This window comes from Trichomycterus rosablanca, chromosome 22, assembly GCF_030014385.1.
Source record: "Trichomycterus rosablanca isolate fTriRos1 chromosome 22, fTriRos1.hap1, whole genome shotgun sequence".
Lineage (NCBI taxonomy): Eukaryota > Metazoa > Chordata > Actinopteri > Siluriformes > Trichomycteridae > Trichomycterus > Trichomycterus rosablanca.
Window position 1 is genome coordinate 2,905,070 of NC_086009.1, and position 24,393 is coordinate 2,929,462.

General features: G+C 41.4%; 3 protein-coding genes across 3 annotated transcripts; 1 reads left to right on the forward strand and 2 right to left on the reverse strand.

Annotated features, from left to right (window-relative positions):
- Window positions 1-2,825: 2,825 nt before the first annotated feature.
- Window positions 2,826-5,085, reverse strand: fzd2 (frizzled class receptor 2). The gene has a single exon (XM_063018496.1). The coding sequence runs from the start codon at window positions 5,000-5,002 to the stop codon at window positions 3,347-3,349; it is 1,656 nt and encodes a 551-aa protein (XP_062874566.1). The 5' UTR covers window positions 5,003-5,085; the 3' UTR covers window positions 2,826-3,346.
- Window positions 5,086-7,074: 1,989 nt separating this feature from the next.
- moto (minamoto) lies at window positions 7,075-13,986 on the forward strand. The gene is made up of 8 exons (XM_063019100.1): window positions 7,075-7,218; window positions 8,531-8,644; window positions 8,726-8,880; window positions 9,279-9,383; window positions 10,021-11,710; window positions 12,304-12,438; window positions 12,665-12,842; window positions 13,135-13,986. The coding sequence occupies exons 1-8, from the start codon at window positions 7,213-7,215 to the stop codon at window positions 13,335-13,337; spliced, it is 2,586 nt and encodes an 861-aa protein (XP_062875170.1). The 5' UTR covers window positions 7,075-7,212; the 3' UTR covers window positions 13,338-13,986.
- Window positions 13,987-15,633: 1,647 nt separating this feature from the next.
- ccdc43 (coiled-coil domain containing 43) lies at window positions 15,634-20,200 on the reverse strand. The gene is made up of 5 exons (XM_063019028.1): window positions 20,008-20,200; window positions 18,467-18,557; window positions 18,115-18,251; window positions 17,944-17,998; window positions 15,634-17,801 (listed from the first exon to the last, which is right to left on the reverse strand). The coding sequence occupies exons 1-5, from the start codon at window positions 20,179-20,181 to the stop codon at window positions 17,614-17,616; spliced, it is 645 nt and encodes a 214-aa protein (XP_062875098.1). The 5' UTR covers window positions 20,182-20,200; the 3' UTR covers window positions 15,634-17,613.
- Window positions 20,201-24,393: the final 4,193 nt, after the last annotated feature.

Genomic DNA, 24,393 nt, shown 5'->3' on the forward strand with positions numbered 1-24,393 from the left:
GGAGTTTGGATGTTCTCCCCGTGTCTGTGTGGGTTTCCTCCGGGAGCTCCGGTTTCCTCCCACAGTCCACAAAGACGTGCAAGTGAGGTGAATTGGAGATACAAAACGGTCCATGACTGTGTTTGACATTAAAGACGTAAACTGATGAATCTTGTGTAACCATAACTACCGTTTCTGTCATGACTGTAACCACAGTGTGTAAAACATGACGTTAAAATCCTTATAAACAAATAAATACCATAAAAACATGGTTTGATGAGTTTGGTGTGAAGGAACCTTAAGGAGGAACCTTAGTCCTTCCTTTGAAGGAAAGCTTTTCACAAGATCGGTGGGGTGTGTATGTGGGAATTTGTGGCAATTTCATCAAAAGGCCATTGTTTTCCATTATCGTTTCAAATGTATCCCAAAGATGCTCCAGGGTGCTGGAGTTCCTCTACACCAAACTCCTTAAACCATGTCTTTATGAACCTCACATGCCTGGAGGTTCAACGTCATCCTGGAACAGAAAAGGGACTTCCCTAAACTATTGCCACTAAGTTTAAAGCATAATTTATCATACGGTCATACGGTATTTAAGGTAATACTGCTTTATATGCTATAAAAGCCATTCTAGCTCTGCTACTTTGTTTCACCCTGTTTCTAATTAAAGCTTAAAGGCTTGTAAATGCTGCCCATTGCACCACACCCTGCAATGCCCTGCACCCTGTTGTTCCAAATCAGGAACGTAGCGCAGCACAGACGCTAAACATTTCTCATGTACAATCGTACTTGGTCTTGCTGTAAGAAAGGGAAAACCACTGAAAAGCAGAGACGACCACAGTCATCCAGCTGCCCGCTGCTGCCAAAATGCCATACCACGCAAAGCCGTGCTGCTCCTCCTCATATTCTGTTAAACACAACACCCATGGTGAAAAGGTTTTTGATATTTATTCGGCATCAGATACAGACAAAACATCTCGACTGGAGGCCAGTTTTTCAATGTGCTGAACACCATGCTGACCAGATATAAGGTAAAAACAGAAAGCTGCCATTGTTTGAGGAACAGGGCATGAAATTGGCTGCCTTAAGGGCATGCATTAGTCTGGAAATATGAGCGCTCTCTCACACACACACCAAGTCCAAAAGAATGCCAGGCTGAATAGTTGCCAGTGAGAACAAAGTAAGGCAGGTCACTGTACCATGCGCTTGATCAACATTTGGTCTGTAAATGGTTGCATAGCAAGGAACCATTTTTCTTTCCTTGGTGTGAAAGTGTAAAATAAAAAAAATACAACCACTGAACCACGGTTGGGCCCTTGAGCAAGGGCCTCTTGACTCCTAAACACAGTCTCCAGAAAGCTGGGATTCGTGAATAAAGAATTGCATTGTACTGTACATGTGTAGGTGTATATATGATAAATAAAAGTGTTTCATTTGCCCTAGATCATCCTTATCCTAAATTTGACTATATTTTATCTATGGCCAAAATACAGAGGATAGTTAGTCCTGTAAATAGTTTTGTAGAGTTCAGTTACTTTATTTAGCGCATTTACAAGCCATTTTATGGTTTAGAATTTTTTAAAAATATATTTAAACTTCCAATTTTTTGCCAGCAAAAGGGGCAAATATAGGAAATATTGTGAAACAACTAAAGTCAGGTGATGCTTGATTTCATTTACCCATGTAAACAGGTCGAGATTCACTACTTTGCAGAAGGAAAAATGCTTTTGAGTAAATAGTTCAACAGTTTAGAAACAGTTTCTCATTTGCAAGGAACTGAAGATCATCTATACTGTAGTCCATAATATTATTACAAGATTTACAGAATCCTGTAAAATCAGAACTCACGAAATAAAGACCACCCTTACTTATACTGTGATTAAAAAGTCAGCATCTGTCATGGTATAGTGGTTTATTAGTACCAATAGCATGGGTAACATCCACATCTGTAAAGACACCATTAAAGGGGAAGGTTCAAGTGCTTGTTGGAGCTCGATGACATCCTGTTCTGAAGCGTCCCTGCTTGTTATGTGAGACAATGCCAGGCACATTCTCTAATTTCTTTAACTGGGTTCTGTTTAACTATTTTTAAGGACTTGGATTAAAATCTGATGATATTTTTAGTCATATTTAAGCAGACACAGAAAACTGGATAGGCTTCACAAACTTTCAAGCACTGTGTTTTAGCTGCCTTACATTTTATTGCTTCTTGTGCTTTTCCTAAACATAACAGATGTCTGAAACTTAGATTTAAACTGGCTGTCTAAGTAGTCAAGGAGAAAAACCAAGAAAGGCAAAAGTATTTGGTCATACAGCTGTCATTATGGGTACCATGTCTGGTCATGTGCTCCTAGTTTCCTCCACTGAGGGGCCCATCATGTGAGACCCATTTGCTTAGTGAAGAGCTGTCTGCTTCACACCCTCCACCTACAAACCCAAGCCTGTTAAAACAGCGCCTTCCCCCCCACCTCCGATCCCAAACCCTCTCTCTCTCTCTCTCTCTCTCTCTCTCACACACACACACTGACTTACACATATATGCACACAAATGATCGTTTATGCTTCTGAACCTGTGATAGTGGGTATAAGCTTGTTTGCTCTTGCTGTTCCGCTACCCTGTATTTAGGAAGACTGGAAGTGGGAATAAACTGGGAAACTGGGAAAGAGCGGGGCCGAGCAGAGGGAGCGTTCTGTTTTAGGAAAATCTTTTTTTAATTCGAAACAGCTTTCTGGATGGACGCATCAGAGAGAACTATGATTACAGATCTCGCTAAGTGTGTGCGCAGGCAACAGAGGGAAAAGAAGAGATTTAGGGATTTGACAAAGCTCAAATAATAGCCCAGCTGTTTAAATACAAATATATAATTATATTCAAATATATATTTTGTACAAATACAGTATTATTTACAGCGCTTTTAAACACAGCTTGCTGCTAGAAAGAACTGAGTGTCCAAAGGCCTCCTCTTTCCACCTGGTGTCATCCGCCGTCTGCCGAATTCCCAAATGGCAAATAGCTCTACAAGCTTAGCTTTGAAAAACCAGGGAGGGGAAGTGGCTGTAAAGCAGACGGGGGGCTCTTCAGCTAATGGCACCAAAATGGCCAGGATTTTTCATTTAAGGAAATAAAAAGAGACTTGGAATAAAAGGAAAAAACAACAGCAAAAACGACTTAATTCATTCAGTCTTATTTCACAAAAGTCTTACAAATTATGTACAATATTCAGCCGGAACTGTTACCATATTACAAATACTGACAACATGTAAAAACATCAGTTCCTCAGTCTGTCTTTGTAAAACAATTCACAAATTCAGTCCTTAAATTTAACAAAAAATTAACATTTCCCCGAGACATAGAGGGTCCAGTGTCTTACACGGTGGTCTCACCATGTTGCCCGTTAGTCAGGCGTGTGTAGAACTTCTTCCAAGAGTGCAGAGTTTTCCCGGACCAGATCCAGAACCCTGAGGTGATCCCCACAATCAGGGTCATGAGGTACTTGATCATGTAGACAGTAAAATCGGGGCTCATGCGAGGCCCGGGCTGCATGGGGCACGGTATGGCCAGGCTCTTACAGTGCGTACTGATCCAACTGCGCTCCCAGTGCTCGCGGAAGGCCTGCTCGTAAAAGAAGCAAGCGATGACGATGGTAGCTGGCACCGTGTACAAGACGGAGAAGATGCCAATGCGCACCATGAGGCGCTCTAGTTTCTCGGTCTTGGTGCCATCGTGCTTCATGATGGTGCGGATCCTGAAGAGGGACACAAATCCGGCCAGCAAGAAAGACGTCCCGATGAAAAGATAGACAAACAGCGGCGCCAGGATGAAGCCGCGCAGAGGGTCGATATTGCTCAGGCCGACGAAGCAGACTCCGCTGAGGACATCGCCATCAATCTGCCCCATGGCCAGGATGCTGATGGTCTTTACAGCTGGTACGGCCCAAGCTGCCAGGTGGAAGTATTGCGAGTTGGCCTCAATGGCCTCGTGACCCCACTTCATCCCAGCAGCCAGGAACCAGGTTAGAGAGAGTATGACCCACCAGATGGAGGATGCCATGCTGAAGAAGTAAAGCATCATGAAGAGTATTGTGCATCCTTCCTTCTTGGTGCCTTGCACTATCGTTTTGTAGCTGTCTGGAAAGAAGCTCTCGTTGCACGCCACTTTGTCGCCAAGGAAAAACCCAGTAATGTACGCGATAGACACCATGGTGTAGCAGCCAGACAGAAAAATGATAGGCCGCTCAGGATACTTGAAGCGCTGCATGTCCACCAAATATGTAGTCACTGTAAACAGAGTGGACGCACAGCACAGGCAGGACCAGACTAAAATCCAAATGCGTGCAAATTCAATCTCCTGGTCTGTGAAGAACATGTAAGCACCGTGAGTCTTCGATGACTCACATGGAGCGCCGCAGTCCAGCTCCCCGAGGAACTTATAGTTTAGGTAGGATGGCACCTTCAAAGTCGGTGGGCACCGGAAAGGCCTGTCGAGGGTGGAATAAAGATGGATCCCTGGGGTTCCTGGAACGGGCAAGTGTGGAGGAGCCACGGTGGCCGTGGATTCGTTTTGTCCTACACATATATGACCGTCTCCCAGTACAGGAAAGTTCTCACACCTCAGGCGCTCCGGCCACTGAAAGCCAAACTTGTTCATCAGCGCTTCACAGCCATGCTTAGCCCTTTCGCAGATAGATCTACACGGAGGGATGGCTTTCTCCAGAACGGTGCATACGGGCGCATACATGGAACAGAGGAAAAATTTAAGATCCGGCGAACACTGTACCTTTACCAAGGGATAAAACTGGTGAACCTCCAATCCTGCATCCTCTTGGCTGTAATGCCCCACCAGGTTGGGCATGATGGTTTGGTTGTAAGCGATGTCAGTACAGAGCGGAATAGTGATCGGCTGGCAGAATCCATGGTCGGGCACGGCTATGCCATGATCTCCCTGGTATTGTCCGAGCACAGAGAGCCTGCAGGAGGACAGCAGCAATGTCAGGAACACAGCCCAGATCCTACTCGTCTCCATTGTCCCGTGTTAGCTGCCTAAACTTGAACTGAAACTTTCCCTTAAGAAAAAAGTGCGCAAAGTTAAGTTTTGGAAAGCATATTACTCTCTATTCTGGATAAAATCCGCACAGAAGCGCAAAGTTTCAGAAGAAGTTTGGGGTGAAGCGGAAATGTGTCGCTCCGCGCTCACTGACTGCTTGACTTTTTTTCCTCACTCTTTGTCCCATTGGACGGTTTCAAGCCCACCCTTACGCCGTCTCGCCGTGAGATGAAAAGGAGGAGGGATTTCGGGAGCCTTGAAACAGACACTTCCAGACTGCCCGCACTAAAAAGAGCGTCTATAAGATTTATATAAGAAACATACAGTATTTATAATAATACAAACAAATGCACGAGTTTGCATCCCTGAAAAGTTAACTGATATAAGTTGGACGATAACATGTTCTTATTTTGTCTAAAAATCATAAAACTATCTATAAAACAGCTCTAAAATCAATGCTATCTATACATACAAACCAATTTATCCAACTATCTGTCCATTTATCTATTTAACCATACATCTTTCTGCCTGTCCGTCCACACCTAAGGTCAGTAAGTCCCTACTTTACTCATCTCACGAATATCTGCAAATCTGTAACTACTTAAAGTACATATACTGTATACATATATAACAAGATTCCTTTATTTATCCCTATGAGGGAAATTCGAGTGTTACAGCAACTCCAGTACAGTGTAAGTACAGTAAATAGAGTAAATGAAATAGAGTAAAGTACAATTAAAATTAAATTAAAAAAATTATAAACTATTGACTATTATACAGCAGTATGGCAATTACAGCTATATAAGAGAACACTATATATAGTATCAAGACACTATTTACATATGTGTGTAGTATGAAATGTAGAGTCAAGTTCAGGAAAAGGGTGGGGGGAAGATCTTTGAGTTTTTGTGTACATTGTGTATTGTGTACTGGCTTACAGCAGTATGACAATTGCATAATAATAATAATAATAATAATAACAACAATAATAATCATAAATTAATAAGGGGACACCTGACCATGAGCTTGATTGTCAGTGATTTTCAATTCATCCCAAAGATTTTTAATATGACTGAGCTCAGACAACTGAAGTTCCTCCTTACCAAACTTGCCAAACCATGTCCTTTTAGATCTCACTTTTGTACAGGCTCACAATTAATTATATATAATTGATTGTATAAACCTGTTGGCAATGATTTTGTCTAAAAAGCCTGAACTCAATCAAAAAAAGGTAAAGCACCCAAATGTATTACTCATATGAAAATGAATCTTGATTTAAAACTATACACCAATAAAATATGTTTAATTGTCATTTAAATCTTTAATATGCAATTTAGTAGCTAATTATTAATTATTAATTATAAACACAAGCACACATTTGCAATGGAGAAAAACAGAGTAATGTAACAATGATGATGAAGTAGCAGGTTGGGGTTGGTGTTTTTTAAGATAAATGAATTAGTAAATAATTTAATAAATGACACTTTTAGAAATATCATGAGCCATCACCTGTACTGTATCTGTGTGCAAAAGTAAACACTGCAAACACTGCCATCTCGTGGTAAACTTTTACTCATAAACAATAAATCATCTAGTTCGGTTGGTTTGGAGTTTGTAAATTCCTTCCTTATTGTATTAATAATTACTCACACTTGGTATTAGGACACATTTAATAATGTATTATTACATTATCACATTTTTTCCCCCATACTTAACGGTAAGGCTCAAGGCTGCGTCCCAAACCGTATAGTACAGAACTAGATAGTGTGTCAAACTAGTACACTATTAGTGTTGTCCTTGCTATTTCTGACACACTATCTAGTACGTTATTATGCGGTTTGGGACTCAGCTCATCCTTTCCATTTGAAATTACAGGGTTGCTAAGGGCTCTAATCACTGCTAATACAGCTCGCATTATGATTGGCTGATCTGATCCCAATTGACCAATACAAATTGACAGAATATGTTTGACGTCATGACGTTGCAACGAGAAGCTCCTCGTGAGGATCGAGAATCCCTCAGTTCGTTTTAAATTAACGGACGAGCTCGAGACCGGGTCAGGTTAGGGTGTTGTCATCGTCTATCGCGTTAAAAAACTTAATTTATTACATTAATTTAGTCGCCAATCGTGTAAAAATTGCAATATATATTTACATTTCATCGAGGCAAAAAGTTTGTTGGTGTTAGTGATGGAGGTAAGAAGAGTTTCGTTAGCTTAGGTAAAAGAAAGTTTATGCAGTGTCCCAAACTGCACATTAATGTACTAGGTAGTGTACAAAATTACTATCCTTACTACTCATTAGTGTATTAAATAGGTGCACTCATTATTATTGGTGGATGCGGTTTGGGACGCAGCCTTCGGTCAGCCAAAGTAGCTCGCTGAGGTGGTGCCCGAAGTTAAACTTTTCACTATGAACGAAGTATATTTTATATAAAAATAATTACAGTTTAATACACGATTCAACTTTTCAAAAATAAAACTGTAAAATGTTTTAGTTATTTATTATTTTACATTTCTTATCTGAGGCAATTCATTAGCATCATGCTAGTTAGTTACAGCAGGTGTTGCTTAATCAGATTAAAGTAAGCCAGATAGAAAGTTAGCTAAAGTTAGCTCGAACTGGCTCAGGGTTTCTGTGTTATTAGACAGTTATAAACATAAATCAATAAGTCATTAAACACATAAATACAACTGTAAACTGGGCTCCACTTTGTTCAAAAGGGTGGGGCACATATTCACAAGTTTGAATTTCATGTCATTGATCAGTGGCCATTTAGGGATTCTCAGGTGAGTCCATAAAGGGGCCACAATTGATGCTCAGGGGCCAAATATCTAAGAATCCTGTGAATGCAATAGTTGACAGCAGGTCTATATAAGGATAAAAATTAAATGGAGAATAACAGTTAAAGGACATAGCAGTGGCATGGTTCTAAACCTTGTTATGTTCTCTAATGTAGATGGGAGTCACATAAGAGTTTGACTATTTACTATTATTATGCAGTTTTTAGCCTTTCAGTCTAAATCTCATTGGTGATATATTGTGAAGAAAGTGTTGTGGCAGTCCTTTTTTAAAATGGGGTCACTGTTCAATACCCAACACCCAACAGAATGCAATTCAACCCAAATTTCTTTTAAAAACTGGTCATCACCAAAAACTTTCATTCCACTGATGTTAATTTCATCCTGGTCAGGTCCAGGTTCCACCAAGAAACACTGGGCGCCAAGCAGGAATACCCTGGACATGGCATCATTCCATTGCTGGTGTTTCCACTCCATGTTTGTGGAGTTGCTCAGCCTGCCAGTAGCACAGCTTTCATCACAATAAAGTTTAGCAAGGAAAGCCAGCGAAAAGCTGCCGTGCAATCTGATGGTTATGGGATATGCACATAAAACGTTCAGCGATCAACAAGAGCTACATATACACTGATTTTATTTATGCATGACACAGGTTGCACTATTTCCAAACCAGAGTATTTGATGTTTGACTTGTGTATGCTTTATCTAAGGTTAATTATGCACTGAAAAGTAAAAACAGTGTGGATGCAAATGGAGGAAAGCTGGCATTTGATCGATTTCATAATGCCGGAACAGAATCTTTCTACTCCCCATACAAGTTTCAGGTGAGACATGAAGAGATTAAAACTCAATAAAGTTCTTGTACAGCTTGAGGTTGTATCAATTTATTTTGTCCCTTAATAAAGCAGAATGAATTTAGTGGAGACATTGGACGACTGCACGAGTCTTTCAACACAGACTTCTCCTTTCATGAGCAGTCCCCTCTACCCTTCAGTTCCCGGGTAACACAGGATGACCCTTATCAGCTGATGGATTGTAGTCAAGGCATACCGAAAGACAGGTTGGGTCACGAGATGTTAATAATACATATTTTTAATGACGTTTAATTTTCACCACTGCTCTATCTTGGTCGTGGTTGCAGTGGGCCCAGCTTCTGTGGAATCATTGTGGACTGGGCACAAATCCATTGCTGGGCTTCAATACTATGATTAGGTCTAAAAAAATCAAATCGGAAACGATTTAAAAGCAATACGTTATACAATACACAGCTAAAAGCCCAAACGATGTGAATTAAAGTGTGTTTGTTTCCCTGCAGTGGAATGGCACCATGTCCAGGGTGTTCTTGTCTTTTACCCAATGTTTTCATTACACTACTTAAACTGTTAAAATAAGTGGCACTGTCTTACACAAGCTACAATTGCTGCAAAACTAATAAATGCTACACAATATTTGTCACAGGAATCTAATGGATGTCAGTAACAGCGGAAGTGAGGCTGATCTTTATGGATTAGTGTCCACTATCTTGGATGATGCTGATCCATTGGACTCTGACCTCTGTCAAGAGTTAGTATTCTTTGGATGTATTAAAATGAGTGTAAATGTATAATTATTTATATACACATACAAACCTGGGGAAGTTGTGACATTTAGAAAAATATACACTGATCAGCCATAACATTAAAACCACCTCCTTGTTGTATCAGCTCCACTTACCATATAGAAGCACTTTGTAGTTCTACAATTACTGACTGTAGTCCATCTGTTTCTCTACATACTTTTTTAACCTGCTTTCACCCTGTTCTTCAAAGGTCAGGACCCCCACAGGACCACCACAGAGCAGGTATTATTTAGGTGGTGGATCATTCTCAGCACTGCAGTGACACTGACATGGTGGTGGTGTGTTAGTGTGTGTTGTGCTGGTATGTGCTGCTGGAGTTTTTAAATACCGTGTCCACTCACTGTCCACTCTTAGACAAATAACATGCAAATCATGCAGAGAAACAGATGAACTACTGTCAGTAATTGTAGAACTACAAAGTGCTTCTATATGGTAAGTGAAGCCGATAAAATGGACAATGTGTGTAGAAACATGGAGGTGGTTTTAATGTTATGGCTGATCGGTGTATATAACACTTGTAGCTTATTGCATTAACCTTGTTTGTTTTAAAACTACATGTTTCTAAAACGATTCTGATCTCAGCAGGATATCAGCTGGTCTTAAAACCATGTGGTCACCAAAATCCATGAAGGAAAACAGCTTGCAGTACCTTAGCCCTGAAGTAAGGATGCAGTCCAGCAGAAAAACACTCCCCTATCCCACACAAAGAGACCCACATCAAATATCTGACAATTACCAGGATTACAATGGCTTTGAGACTGCTGATGCACCCTGGCCCATGTCTGCCTGCAATATAGAACCTGATACATACAGGCCAGCTGTCCCAGATTTACCCAGACCACCTCCGGGTCTTGATATTCCACCTGCTACCAGCTCTTACTTCTCAAAGATCAGGCCAGTCAAATCGGAGCAAGGTGTGTCTGGGAATGAAAACTTGAATGATTCGTACTTCAGCTCGTACCAGGACTTCTCTGCCTCGAGCAGACCCGAAATGGAAAATAACGAGCATTTCCCTGGGCAGGATACTAACAGGCTGGCCAACAGCATTCAGGCCCTTCTGTTGAGGGAGCAGCAGGGCATCTACAATAAAGAAGCAGCTAGAAACAGTGCTGTGATGGTTAAAGACGACCGCGTGTGTGATGGCACTTATCAGAGGAAATCAGTACTTCCTGTTCATGTGCCAAATAACAAGAGAGGCATGACAGGAAGCTTGATGCAGCAAAAAGCAGGTGAACTTGGGAACAAATTTAAACCTTTACCAAATGATAATAAAACAAATGAAATTTCTGCTTTTGAGCTACATTCAGCAGACTATGTCCAGCCTTCTAAATCATTCATGTCCACTTTTAACTTTCCGAGTCCTTACCAAAGCAACAAGGCCTGCCAGAGAGAAACCAGGACCTTTCAGACCAGTCTTCACCAGCACCATCATGGACAAACAAACCTATTCCAGAACCAAACTATGCTTCCAACCAAGTCCGGCATTCACAGTGACTCTCAGCTGCGATCCAGACTCATGTCACATTCTGTGGCCGAGTTTGTTCCTGTCTTGTCATCCCAGCAGACACACAGGACCGTTCCACGAGCCCATGCTGATTTCGGACAGGGGGATGGAGTAAATCTGCACGGAAGGATAAATGAAGCAGGCCTGGCTTTGGGTCTAGAGAGCTTTAGAAATGTAACAGGAACTAGAGATCAAGGAGACTTCGTGCCACTAGAAATGGATGCGCTGCACTCAGCCTCAGCCACAGGATTTACTCCTGACACCTTCTCCTCCCAGTGGTATGGAACGAAACCCAAACGCCAAACAGGTTTTTCTAGAGAGGCAGGCAGGAAACAAGGTCTGCTGCAGAGCCCGTATCAGATTTTGGGTAATATGTATGCCGGTCAGTCTAGACACAGCAGAGTCGGCTCTACCCATGCCAAACCTGTGCCACCCCAGATGTTTACTTCTCTGTTCCAGATGGGAGGTTCTGGACAGAACTCATGTCACTTGTTCCCCTCGTGCTCCTCATTTCCTTACAATGGCTCCATGCCTGTCATGGACATGAGTGAACCTCTGCCAGATGTGGAATTTCCAGCCATGAACCCTTACCTGCAGGACATAATGGGGTCAAGCACAGTCGGCGGAGACGCCCTTTTTCATGGGTTACTGTCCAACCTGCGGTCGCCCAAAGTCAGCAGGAATCGTGGAGCCCCTCCATGCCAGCTGCACTATTATTTGGAGGAGTGCTACGAGCAGTGGAGGATGTTGGAGAAAGAGAGAAAGAAGGTGGGTGTAATATTTCAGGTTGATGGTGGTACTTTGTGTAAATCTGCAATTGTTATACTTTATGGTGTCTAAATACTTATTCCCTTATTAATTTTTCCCCTTTTGCACCCAATTCAGTCATGGCCAATTGGCGCGTATCTCTTTCTTGTCGCTGGTACCACCCCCACCCCCAATTGAGGTGGGCGAGGCGGTCACGTACCCCCACCGGCACGCACGTGCTGGGCACAGAGTCTTACCGAGCGCAGTATTGTGCACAGAGAGCCACGCACGACCACCCCTTGCGCAGGCGCCTTGACTGAACAGCAAAGGTTGCACTTGCGTCTACAACGAGAAGCCCTGTTTCAGCCATCATTCCTCCCCCTATAGACCCACAGCCATTCGAGAGTCTGTGTAGCTGCCCGGCTGGCTGAGCTGTGACCTAAACCCTAGACTTTAAGATCGCATCAGTGGGGGGTTAGCGTGTTCTACCGCTGTGCCACCTGAGCGCTTATTTAATTAGATTTTTTACTCATATTATACTAACTCGTGTTATATTAACTAAAAGTGCTTGAAGAAGTGAGAATTGTGTTTCCTCTTGTTTGTTTTTCTAACAGACTGAGGCTGTCCTGATGAAGAGCTACCCAGGCAAGCGTTTGTCTATTGTGAGCAGTAACGCTCTGCCAAAGATGCCTCCCAACCCTTCCAGAGTGGACAGACTCATAGTAGACCAGCTCAGAGAGCAAGCCAAGGTCAGTGCGCAAAACATTCATGTCGTACTGTGTATGTGCATTCAAAGTGGACGGCTACATAAAGTTCTGTCTATAATTATAATTATGATTCACTTTAGGTTGTTATATTAAAAGCACTTCTCCTGCAGTGTGTTGGCATTTGAGCCTGTCTGTCTTATCCATGTGCGTAATGATTACAGAAGAAAACCTGTTCGAGTTCGTGGTGTGTGTTTTCTGTTTCCTTTAGGTGGTTAGCTTGCTGGGGAAGATGGAGCGCCTGAGGAGTTTCCCTCTCCACGCTAATATCTGTTCAGCGCTGGACAGGCACATGGAGGCCATCTATGTCACTCAGGCCCGTCGCAAGGACGAATTCCTTAGCGGCAACAGACAGAGACAGAGCCCAGCCTACCCCAGAGAGGACAGAGGTAACCCCACAACTTAAGACAGAATGCAATCCAAGCCACTAAGGGTTAAAGGCCTTGCATAAAGGCCCAACAGTGGGGGTATGGCAGTGGTGAAGCTTGAGCCTGTAAACCTTCTATTAATGGTTCAGTAATTTAATTTTGGTTCTAAGTCTTGGTTCTCAGATGTTGACCTCCCCATCCTCTGTTTATTTATTCTTACTATTTTATTTTATATCAGTGGTGATTTCGCTGAACGTCTTATACCATATATTCTTTCACCTTGTTCATCTTTACCTTTCCGTTTACCTCTTAGAAGTCCTGCTTTTGGCCTCTGCACTGAAGGACCTAAGCAGCAGCACCAGGAAGTCCCGCACCGCCCTGTGGTGCGCCCTACAGATGACTCTGCCCAAAAGCAAGACCAGTGCTGAGAATGAGCTTGAGCAGGAAGCTCATTCAGCTTCAGGACCCCAAAGTCCTGATCAGGTGGTACCAGAGAGAGCCGTTTCTGTGCTGTAATCTCAGCCAGGCAGTCGATTCTGTGTGTGTGTGTGTGTGTGTGTGTTTGTACGCACTGCACCAGACGGAATGCAGGCACTCGGATAAGCTTCAGGGTGTTCGTGCAGCAGGTGAATGTTGTTGTATATAATAGTAATATAATAGGCTCAGTTCGGAGCAATAGATGGAATCCTCAGTTCAGTATTAACATTATTAACTATCCCAATTAACGCGATCGGCTTCTGTAAAGGTCAATTTGTGCCATTTTCCGTTCATTTCAAGAGGCCCTTCGCATGTCTCTAGGGGACAGGATTCTAAAAAAGAGATCAAGAGAGGAGGGTATGAAGTGTGAAGAACTGGAGGAAGGAGTTGGGGAGTCAGTGTAAAACACTAGACAAAAGATCAAGACAGTTGAAGATAGTGAGATAAGGAAAGGACCTTTTAAGTGTCGAGAGGTGATCGCTGGAAAGCAAACGTCAGTGAGTTTACAGGATAATGAGACTGTCACCCTCAGATTTTTACTAACTAATTAGTCCCACTGGAAGAAAATTCATTACTGTGCTTTAAAGGAACCAGTGTTTTTAATCTAATTTCTGTCTATTATAACAGACACCTATCTGAAACTACCAGACAGCAATATATACACCGATCAGCCATAACATTAAAACCACCTCCTTGTTTCTACACTCACTGTCCATTTTATCAGCTCTACTTACCATATAGAATCACTTTGTAGTTCTACAATGACTGACTGTTGTCCATCTGTTTCTCTGCACGCTTTGTTAGCCCCCTTTCATGCTGTTCTTGAATGGTCAGGACCACCACAGAGCAGGTATTATTTAGGTGGTGGATCATTCTCAGCGCTGCAGTGACACTGACATGGTGGTGGTGTGTTAGTGTGTGTTGTGCTGGTATGAGTGGATCAGACACAGCAGCGCTGCTGGAGTTTTTAAACACCTCACTGTCACTGCTGGACTGAGAATAGTCCACCAACCAAATATATCCAGTCAACAGCGCCCCGTGGGCAGAGCCCTGTGACCACTGATGGTCTAGAAGATGACCGACTCAAACAGCAGCAATAGATGAGCGATCGTCTCTGACTTTACATCTACAAGGTGGACCAACTAGGTAGGAGTGTCTAATAGAGTGGACAGTGAGTGGACACAGTGTTTAAAAACTCCAGTAGTGCTGCTGTGTCTGATCCATTCATACCAGCACAACACACACTAACACACCACCACCATGTCAGTGTCACCGCAGTGCTGAGAATCATCCACCACCTAAATAATACCTGCTCTGTGGTGGTCCTGTGGGGGTCCTGACCATTAAAGAACAGCATGAAAGGGGGCTAACAAAGCATGCAGAGAAACAGATGGACTACAGTCAGTAATTGTAGAACTACAAAGTGCTTCTATATGGTAAGTGGAGCTGATAAAATGGACAGTGAGTGTAGAAACAAGGAGGTGGTTTTAATGTTATGGCTGATCGGTGTATGCATTTGTAATGGGAAAGCCTCGATTGCACTTGATCAGACGGGCCTCTGGAAAGCCAGAGTTCTTCCTGCAAAGGTTTACTTTCCAAAAATGAGTTTATTTTACTCCCATTATACATTTTAAGTAAACTGGTCTAACGTTTTCTCAATTCAGGCTAATGGTTCATTATTTAGAACCTCTGTTAACGCTAAGATACAAATGCAGTAGATTGAGATTAGGTTAAATCACTGTATTCCTTTAAAAGTGTTTTTTAATTAATTTGACTTTGTCAGGTTTGAGTGTTTAAAGATAAATCCACTGGGTAACTAACGTCAGTCTACTTTCAATTTGCTTGTATTTTATCTATTTATTAGAATGCGGTTTTGTTGCAGCATTGGATTTGAACAATAATTGTATTTTCTCAGCGATTCTTTTATTTAATGTTTATTTATTTCCATGAAGCGGTATTCTTACTTCAGATAAGAAGGCCATGTCAAAAACAACGTCGGTCTAACAGCGGTCTGGTTAAATCCAGAATATCTCAAGTCAGAATACCAGATTCCAATCATTAATATTAATGAATAATTGTGTTAAAAGTTTCTGCCGTGCTGGTAGATAATTACACGATGCATGTCTGTAATCAGATTCCTTGAGCGATTGTTTAAAGACCCTTGAAAACGACTCAAAACATGAAAATGATGTGACCATCTATGAACCCACCGAGGTTAAGGACTGTCATTGTTCTTATGACAATTTTAACGTTTTTGTTGCTGATTAATGTTTGATTGCTTATTTACTTGTTATAATTTAACACACGATGTACCAATAAAGTCCAAAACACAAGCTGATGCTTAAAAATGACCATTTTATAGTTATATGCAAAGGTAATAAAAATGCACCCATTAAAATTCAGCACACACAGACTGGGGGGCCGAGATTAAAACGTCACCGTCTCAGATTAACAATTAACTGCAAGCAGAAAAGTTTCAAAAACATTAGTGGCACATTTAGTGTGTGAAGGAGAGCAAATTTACCTTCATTCAAAATGCTTTTCCTTATTTTACAAGTCAGTACACAGAAGCATTCGAAACGATTCCATATTCCACATACGGTTCCATAGTTCCATTCCTACAACGTCTTTGTAAAATGCAGTTCATGCACAGTAGAGTGTAACTCACCACCTATAGATTTTCATTTCATCATTTTCCCAAACAAACTAAAACCTGCTTTACCCAGTTACCCCAAAACGACCTATAAACAGGCAGAACATACCCAGCAAAACACATTCTCTTACATGTAGAGCAGCTAATCCACCTTCTGCATTTTTGACAGACCCACATGAAAAAGCACAAAGGCCTTACTCCTTACAGCCAGTGACCAAAGGCAAGGATTGAACCCAGGACCCATAATGCTATGCAGCACCTACTTTACCAGTTGTGCTACTGCACAGCTTCCCAGAAAACACTGGGTACTGGGTTGAAGAATTCAGTGATTATTTTACCACCAAAGCAACCGGTTCTGAAGCAAAATTGATTCGTTAGCTCAAAACACACACACATGGTAATTATATAAATTACATTTTTTGTTCGATGCAAACAGGGAGCAGATTCTGTCTTTCGGTAATAAAGTCTTTTTACTGTATTAGCAGCCTGCCGAGTCACTCCCGAGTAAATGAAGAATAAAAACAAATCACCCAGACACAACATCTGACATTGAGACTCTCTGTAGTAATCTGCCACTGTTAAGTAAAAAGAAGCAGCTGGCTCTGCTCAAGGGTCCAACAGAGGCAATGGTGGGGCTTTGCTACCAGTGTAAAGACAGCTTTTGCATTGCAGTGATCTATGGCCAGCCTCAAGTATCAGAGCTTTCTTTTTTTTCTAATGACCAGAGGGATCATTTAAGCACCAATAAAACATATAAATGCCCATATGAGATTTTTCTCTTACTGTATAAAGGGCTGCTTGCTGGTGTTATTTTCTTAAGCTGCATCAGAGTTTAAAAACAAGCTTATTAGCAACATTGTTTATGTCAATGTCTTCATAATAATAGAAACTTTAGCCAGGCAGTGGATGTAAAAGAAACCCTGGCCTTGGGCAGACATTTCAAGAGTTTAGATTTTCTGGTTACAGAACTAACATGAGAAAAAATGCCGACAACAAAATAAGCTTCCGGTTTCATACAGACCTCTGATAATGCATATAATAGCAGCGTAGCTCCTTTACTAAAATCTTTGAATGAGTGGAAGATATAAATGTAATCTAAAACTTCATACAGGGCCAGACAAATCAGCAGCACACACTACCAGGTTTTTAATTCCACTTGAAGATAATCAACATTCTCCTGCTTTGATCTTGAAATGACGTGGCTGATGAGAAACTGGCCACAATGGGCATCTATACGCTCTCAGGCCCTCAAGAATGAAATTCCACAATCTGACATGATGCACTGGGTTGGTGCATGGATTAATGATTAATTAAATTAATCTCATGATTAATGATTAATTAAACTCATAACGTTCTGTAGTTTGTTTAGTTCTGTCACTGCACGCTTTAAAATCACATCTCCAAGAAAACCACAGCTTCAGTAATGCAGTAAGCTAGCCAAACAGCACATCATCTTGAGTGATAGAAAGCTAGTAACCTATTTTTAGCCTAGTTACATTTGTGTTTAATTTGTTCGCTTTTTCAATTTGTCCACCACAAAGTAAGCCAGTGACTGTCTGCATGTTACTTGTATTAAAAATCTACCACAAAAAACCAGCGCACCCCCAGAGTGCAGTCTATAAAGGAGTCCCTGGTATAAAAGTCCAGAGCAGATTCCCTCGTCTATCTCTTGCGCTCGCCCTTCTGTGTGCGCTTCTTCTCTTTGTCCTTGCGATCCTGCTTAGCGAGCTTGTCCTTCTCGCGCTGCATCTTGTCCTGCTCCTTTTTCTTCTGAGCGTCATCTTTGGCCTGCTCCCGCTGCTGCTTGCGCCGGTTCAGCACTTCCTCCACGTTGGTGTTCTTAAAGAGGGCTGAGACTGATCGTAAAGGAAATAGCTTAAATAAATATTCAGTGACCCAAGCATGGCTTAAAAGTTGCTCCCTGTTGCGCCTGGGCCAACCCGACAGCCCAAACACGCCGATTCGTTCCAGCAGCTTGTGAAAAAAGGATACATTTGTCACTGGGGATTCCTGCACATCCTGGCGGCGTCTCCTCGTCTTCCTCCTCTGTGTGAAGGTTAAGGGGTCACAGGAGCAGAAACCGGACACACAATTGTGCTACAAACATCAATAGATATAACACCAAACAAAATCTTTTCATGCACACTCAAGTGGGTAAGGATATTCTTCTTCATCTGTCACATTGGCATACTGAGCCAGCAGTGCCTCTTTCCTCTTCTTGGACTCCTCAGACACTTCCTTCTGCTTCACCACGATCTGGGCTTGCTTCTCGATCAGACTGGCGATGGCCTGAACCTCATCTGAAAGAAGGAGGTGTTTTTGATCAGTTTAAGTCTTTTAACAGACCTGTGGGCACCTTGTTACTTGTCAGAAAAGCTGTTTGGTTTGTAAACAAACATTTATACAAAATCAAATTTGGTTATTGTTACCTGCTGCGTCATCTGATCAACCGACAGCATGAACAATAAGGAAAACGTGTAGATTTTATCTACACTTATCATTACGGCACATCTACCTTCAGCCTGAACGATTTTGTTGGTTTGAGAGAAGAATTCCGTCCACCGGTTTAGTATCTCTTCACAAACCTCCTCGAGCGTGTCTTCATCCTATAGGAAGATGCAAATGGCCAGTTACAATTCAAGTGCAATTGTGATTCTGTATGTTGAGTGATGAGCTTATCTAATGCACAGCCCATCAAGTTTACCATAAAGATGCTGTAATAAATTCTTTAGAACAATCATTGGACCACTGCTGACCAGATATTATTTCGGTGAACGTTAATTAAAGACTGAAGAGACAATAGTTACATCTTGATGTGTGGCCGGCCTCGTGTATGCGGTGCAGCAATGGTTGTGTGTACAGGGGTTACAGCCAATGGATTTCTATGGTCCAAAACTGACCCTGATGAAGTGGGGCTAACAAACTATTCATAAATATATAATGACCTGTAGTCTAAACTGTAAACTAAATATAGATGTATAATGAAAGTAAACGGTAACTGTTTAATCTTTTAAAATTCATAGATTTGTCAGTGCTGTCCTAAATCAACTAAACTGTGTGTACATGTATGTTTAATTATTATTTTATACAGCGTATCTGCATGTGTGGAGAAAAACTACCCATAATTTCTCACTTAAACCAAATCCCATTCATTTATCCATTAATCAAGACCAACTAAAGATCTACGCCACCCAAAGAGGATGGGTCCTGTTAAGTCTGTTTTTTTTTCCGTGACACTGATGGCTCTGGCTTGCTTATGAACCTATAAAGTTGCTTTGAAATATTATTTAATTACCCCTAATATAATCCTGCCAGCATAACACACCACCATGTCAATGTCACACAAATAGCTGGCTCAGCAGTGGTCCCATGGTGGCCCCCCATTTCCACAAACAGTCAGGAAAAAGGAAGTTAACATCAGTTAAGAAAGTTATATATAATTTTCTATATACAATTTGTGATGGGCCAAAGCAGTTTAATTCATTCAGTATTTACAAACAGGTGTAGTAGAATGAATGGTGAATGGTGTGATCTGAAGGGTCCAGAGGAGAAACTGTGTTAAAAATAACCTGCTGCACATTTCAGCTGTTACCCCAAGTGGCACCAAACATGGTCAGTAGCTTGTCAACGATCAGACACTTTTAAATCACATACATTTAATCACACTAATACACATGCACCAATTACACTAACTTGAAATGTTGGGTCAACTGGGCTGAATTATTTTTAAGTGTTAATGTGTATTAATTAGGTATTAGTGAGGCTGACGTTTAAAATAAGACATTAAAACGTAAGCAAATCAGGTTTATCACAAAACAACAACTTTATCCTGATATATTTGTTTCAATCCGTCATTTAAACAAACGTCGCAAATGTGTCAGCAAGCGTGAAACCTGGAACTACTTTGACAACAAGCTCAAATCCAAACCGCCCCATATTCCCTACTTAGTGCACTTCTATATCACATCTCACATTACAGATCATGCGCCCTACTCAGTGCACTACATATCCCTCAGCACGTGATTTCAAACCGCGTGATAGCCGGCGTGTACCGACCACAAAAGCGGACAGGATGCCGATAAGAGCGTCTCGTTTCTCCTGGTCGTTCTCCTCCTCCCGCAGTACACCGAGTATATAACTGCTGTAGACCTCCCGGTCCGCGCCGAGTCCGTCCAACCGGCCGCCCAGCCACTGCTCAAACTCCCCGACGCTCACACCGAGCACCGCCATGACCGCCCGGGTCCTGAACTTCTGCCTAGGCTGTCCGGTACGCTGCCTTAACACAAAGCTGTGCCCCTGTCCCTGCTCTGTACGCCCTCACTATACCCTACCCCCTACATACTTTATTCCTTTTATTCTACTCCCCACCCCCTACTTCATACACTTCATATACTGCATCTTACCCCTTAAATATTATTCTTTACCGCCTTCACCATCTCGATGCTTACTTCACACTATTATTCCCCAAACACTAACTTCTATTTTCTACTTCCTTTACCTTACTCCATTCTGTAGCTGCCCCCAATTTACTTTAATCCCTTTATCCTACTCCCTAAACCCTTAACTTTGATGCTTTATATATGCTATTACTTAAATCTTTATCTTCTCTCATTCCTTTATCTTAATCACTAAACACTTACCTTCTCTACTCCCTGTCTCACTTTCTATTTTCTACCTTCTTTATTGATTCTTTATCCAAAACGACCTACAGTACTGTTACAGTATAGAATCTGAACAATTGAGGGTTAAGGGCCTTGCTCAAGGGCCCAACAGCAACAGCCTGGCAGTGGTGGGGCTTGAACCAGCGACTCTCTGATTATTAGTCCAGTACCTAATGCCAAGTTCACACTACACGACTTTCCAAGTCGTCAGGTCACTGTACAGTTCACACTACCCGACTGGATCTCTTGTAATCGGGAGTCTTTCAAGTCGGTGTGTATTTCAAACTACACGACTGATCTGTGATAGGGGGGTTCACACTACACCATCTATCACCTACTGGAATCGCAGTATATTTTCGCAGTTAAATATTTTTTGCAATGCAACGTTGGTGTTTTGTAGAGAATAAGATCAGAAATACTGTAAAACGTGTGTGCTGATGTATTCTGATATAAACTATATTATGCCCCTGTCCCACCTTTTTACAACTCCTCTCCCACATTTCCCCTCACACCGTATCTTGTGTTCTCGTTGGCTGTTTGACATATCACTCATTGCCAGTCGGGCAACTCAGATCCAGATATTTGACATGCTAGAAATCTTGCTTTGGTCGCCGAGCGCCGAAGTTGCTCCCGAGCTGGCAAATCTAGAGCTGACCAGTCGGCGAGCGAAAATCAGGGCAAAAATCGTGTAGTGTGAACTAGGCATTAACCGCTAGGCTACAACTACCCTGAAAACTGTAATTACCAAGCCCGGAGTGGCTAATCGGGATATTCGGGAGGATTCCCGATGGGCCGGCTCATGTCAGTCTCGAGTTTGGGCCGGTTGGGAAAAATAATTTTGACACTTATCTGTCACTTATCTAATCTTATTCCTGCATTCATTCTCTATTCATTTGACAGCGCAGCCCCTACACCGCAGTAGATTAGATGGGTTCTACCATCTGAAGGAATTCTCCCATCCCAAATGTTTAAGTTGGTTTGGCCCACGAGGCGTCTTTTCTGGAGCGCCGGTAAAAGTAAATATAGCAGCAGAACAGCGCAAGTCGGTGGTGATGGAGGGCAGGGAGAGGCCAGGTGGAGCCGAAAAGGCCAGGTTAAAAAAAAAGAAAGAAAGGCAATGGAAGAAGATGCTGCCAAATGTGCCAAATTAACAGACCTGTTTTCCAGAGGACAGACCCCATGCAGCCGGTATTGCGCAACATAGCCAAGTCAACTTAGCGTAGTTTATTTTGTAGAACCCAATACACACCATTAATCACAAATATCCAGTTTCCTGGATATCCTGGAGTATCCATGACTACTGAAGGGACAGGTAGATGATAGTCTAACAGAGTTATTTTAACCAAGATAGTTATTTGTAATGTAAAATATAACGTAGAGAATATACATAATATATGTTAAATTGTTCAGACATTCAGAAAGATGTCAGCACGATAGCCTAATTTATTTTAACAAATGGAGACAAATAGCCTAAATCACTATCAATTTTACACCATCATAATATAGTTATGTTATTCAGCCTTTTATTTTTTACCTCAGAGCAGCAGATAAGCCATGTCTCATGTCTATAGACAATGACACCGTTATTAATAGTGCACTGCTTAGGAGGCTTTTGATGCTGTAGGTAGCCTACTAAATATGCGTGTAGTAAAGCTACTTAAGAGTTTAATGTAAACCTAACAATAGAGCAACTCTCTGTTGGGAATTTTAATTTTTATTTCAACCTATTGCTCCTGTATAAATGTAAAAAAATTTTTTACCTTTTAAATCTTTATCTGATTTAAATTTAAATTAGACATGTTTAAGTGAAGTGTTTTCTGTTAACTTACCAACATACACCTGAACTTATACCCAATAAAAAGGCATTGTAAGAGCTAGCTGCTGTTTCATTTATTCAAAATTTTCCTCCGTGGAAAAAGTGGGCCGGGTTTGGGCATGAAACTCCCGGGCTGAAAAAGGGACCCACTCCGGCCCTGGTAATTACTGTACTTTTACACCCTACATCATACTCCCTAAACCCATAACTTATCTTTATCTTACTCCCTAAACTCTTACCTTCTCTACTCCATGTCCTTCCCATTTTCTACCTTCTCTACTCCCTATGTCCTACTATATATCCCTGACCTTTAAAATCCCTATATCCAACTCCTTAAACCCATACCTTCTCTAATCCTTATGTCCTACGCCTTATTTACTACATTCTCTACTTTGTATATCCTACTCCATATCCCCGAAATTCTATATCCTACTCTTTATCCCTGACCTTTTATACTCCCTATGTCCCACTCATTATTTTTACGTTATGAACTCCCTAGATTCTACTTGCTTTATCCTACTCCATATCCCTTACCTTCTGTACTCCCTATGTACTATCCGCATCGCCTTCTGTATACTCCCTGTATCTTACTCCCAATGTCCTGCTTTCTATTTCCTACCATCTATACTCCCTGTATCTTTACTACTTTAGCCACTAGAGGGCGTCACGAATCTATTAAACACTTGCTCACACTTCAAGCGCGCTATGAAAGTATCAGGCAAGGGCAGTGCTGTAAATATTAATGTGATTGTTGTGATGATTCCTTTTAAGTGCATTAACATGAAACGAGTTTAATAAACAAACCAAAGTAATAAATGAAATCGCTGTTTGTTCTGCTGTTTGATAATACAGGACAAGACAATTCTTACAACAAAGTGGGACATCCTGAAACGGTGGGCACTGCCAACATATGCACATGCTGTAGGGAATGAATATGTGGGTGTAAAAGTGTGTCCTAAACAAATCCCAGTTAGATCCGACAGATCAGATCTGACAGATCGGAATCAGAATCAGATTTATCAGCCAAGTATGTTGACAGGAATTAGATTCCTGATGTTGGAGGGTGTAATAACTATCTGGAAAAAAACAGTAATGGTAGCACTGGTCTAGCAAATGATATTGCAGATCTGTTATTTATGAGGGTGATGCTGTTGTTTATGGTAGTCCTAGTATACAGGGTTCTGTAGCGTCTGCTTTGTGTCCAGGGTGTGAGGAATTCGAAGAGCTCCAAGATCATGGATCACAGATCATAATCAGATCCCAAACAGATTCTAAACAGATCCAAAGCAAATCCAATTCAGATCTCAAACAGACCTTAAACAGGTCACAGTCAGACCAATTCTCAACAGATCCTGAACAAATCATGTTCAGAACATAAAAGGATATTAATCAGATCCTAAACAAATCTTAGATCACAAACAAATCATAACTGGATCATAAACAGATCCGAAACAGATAATGAACATGTCTTAAAAGGTTTTAAACAAATTCTGAACAAACCATTATTTAATATAAGGATGATAACCAGATCCTAAACTAGGCAAATCACAAACAAATCTATATGACTACATAATTAGATCTTGAACAGATCATAATCAAACCATGAACAAATTTAAACAGATCTGGTAATGAAAAAAGCTGGTGTATTTAATACTTGTTGCAATCCTGAACAATTCCTAAACAAATCCTACACAGATTTTGAAAGTAATCCAAACACTGTACTGAAAATTAGACCAATGCACCACTTAAACACTGTGTCGTTTGTTTTTAATGCTTTGTTTTTTTTTTCTTTAATTTATTTCCATGTCTGTGTAGTCAGTGGCTATTAGGAAAGTACCAATAATCCTTCTGTAGCTACTACATTCAGTAACTGCATGGATGTCTGTAGTTATTTTGCTTGTCCGAGCTGTGTGTGAAACTTTTATGCACCTTATTTCAGCACCTAAACTCAGTTAACACGCCGAG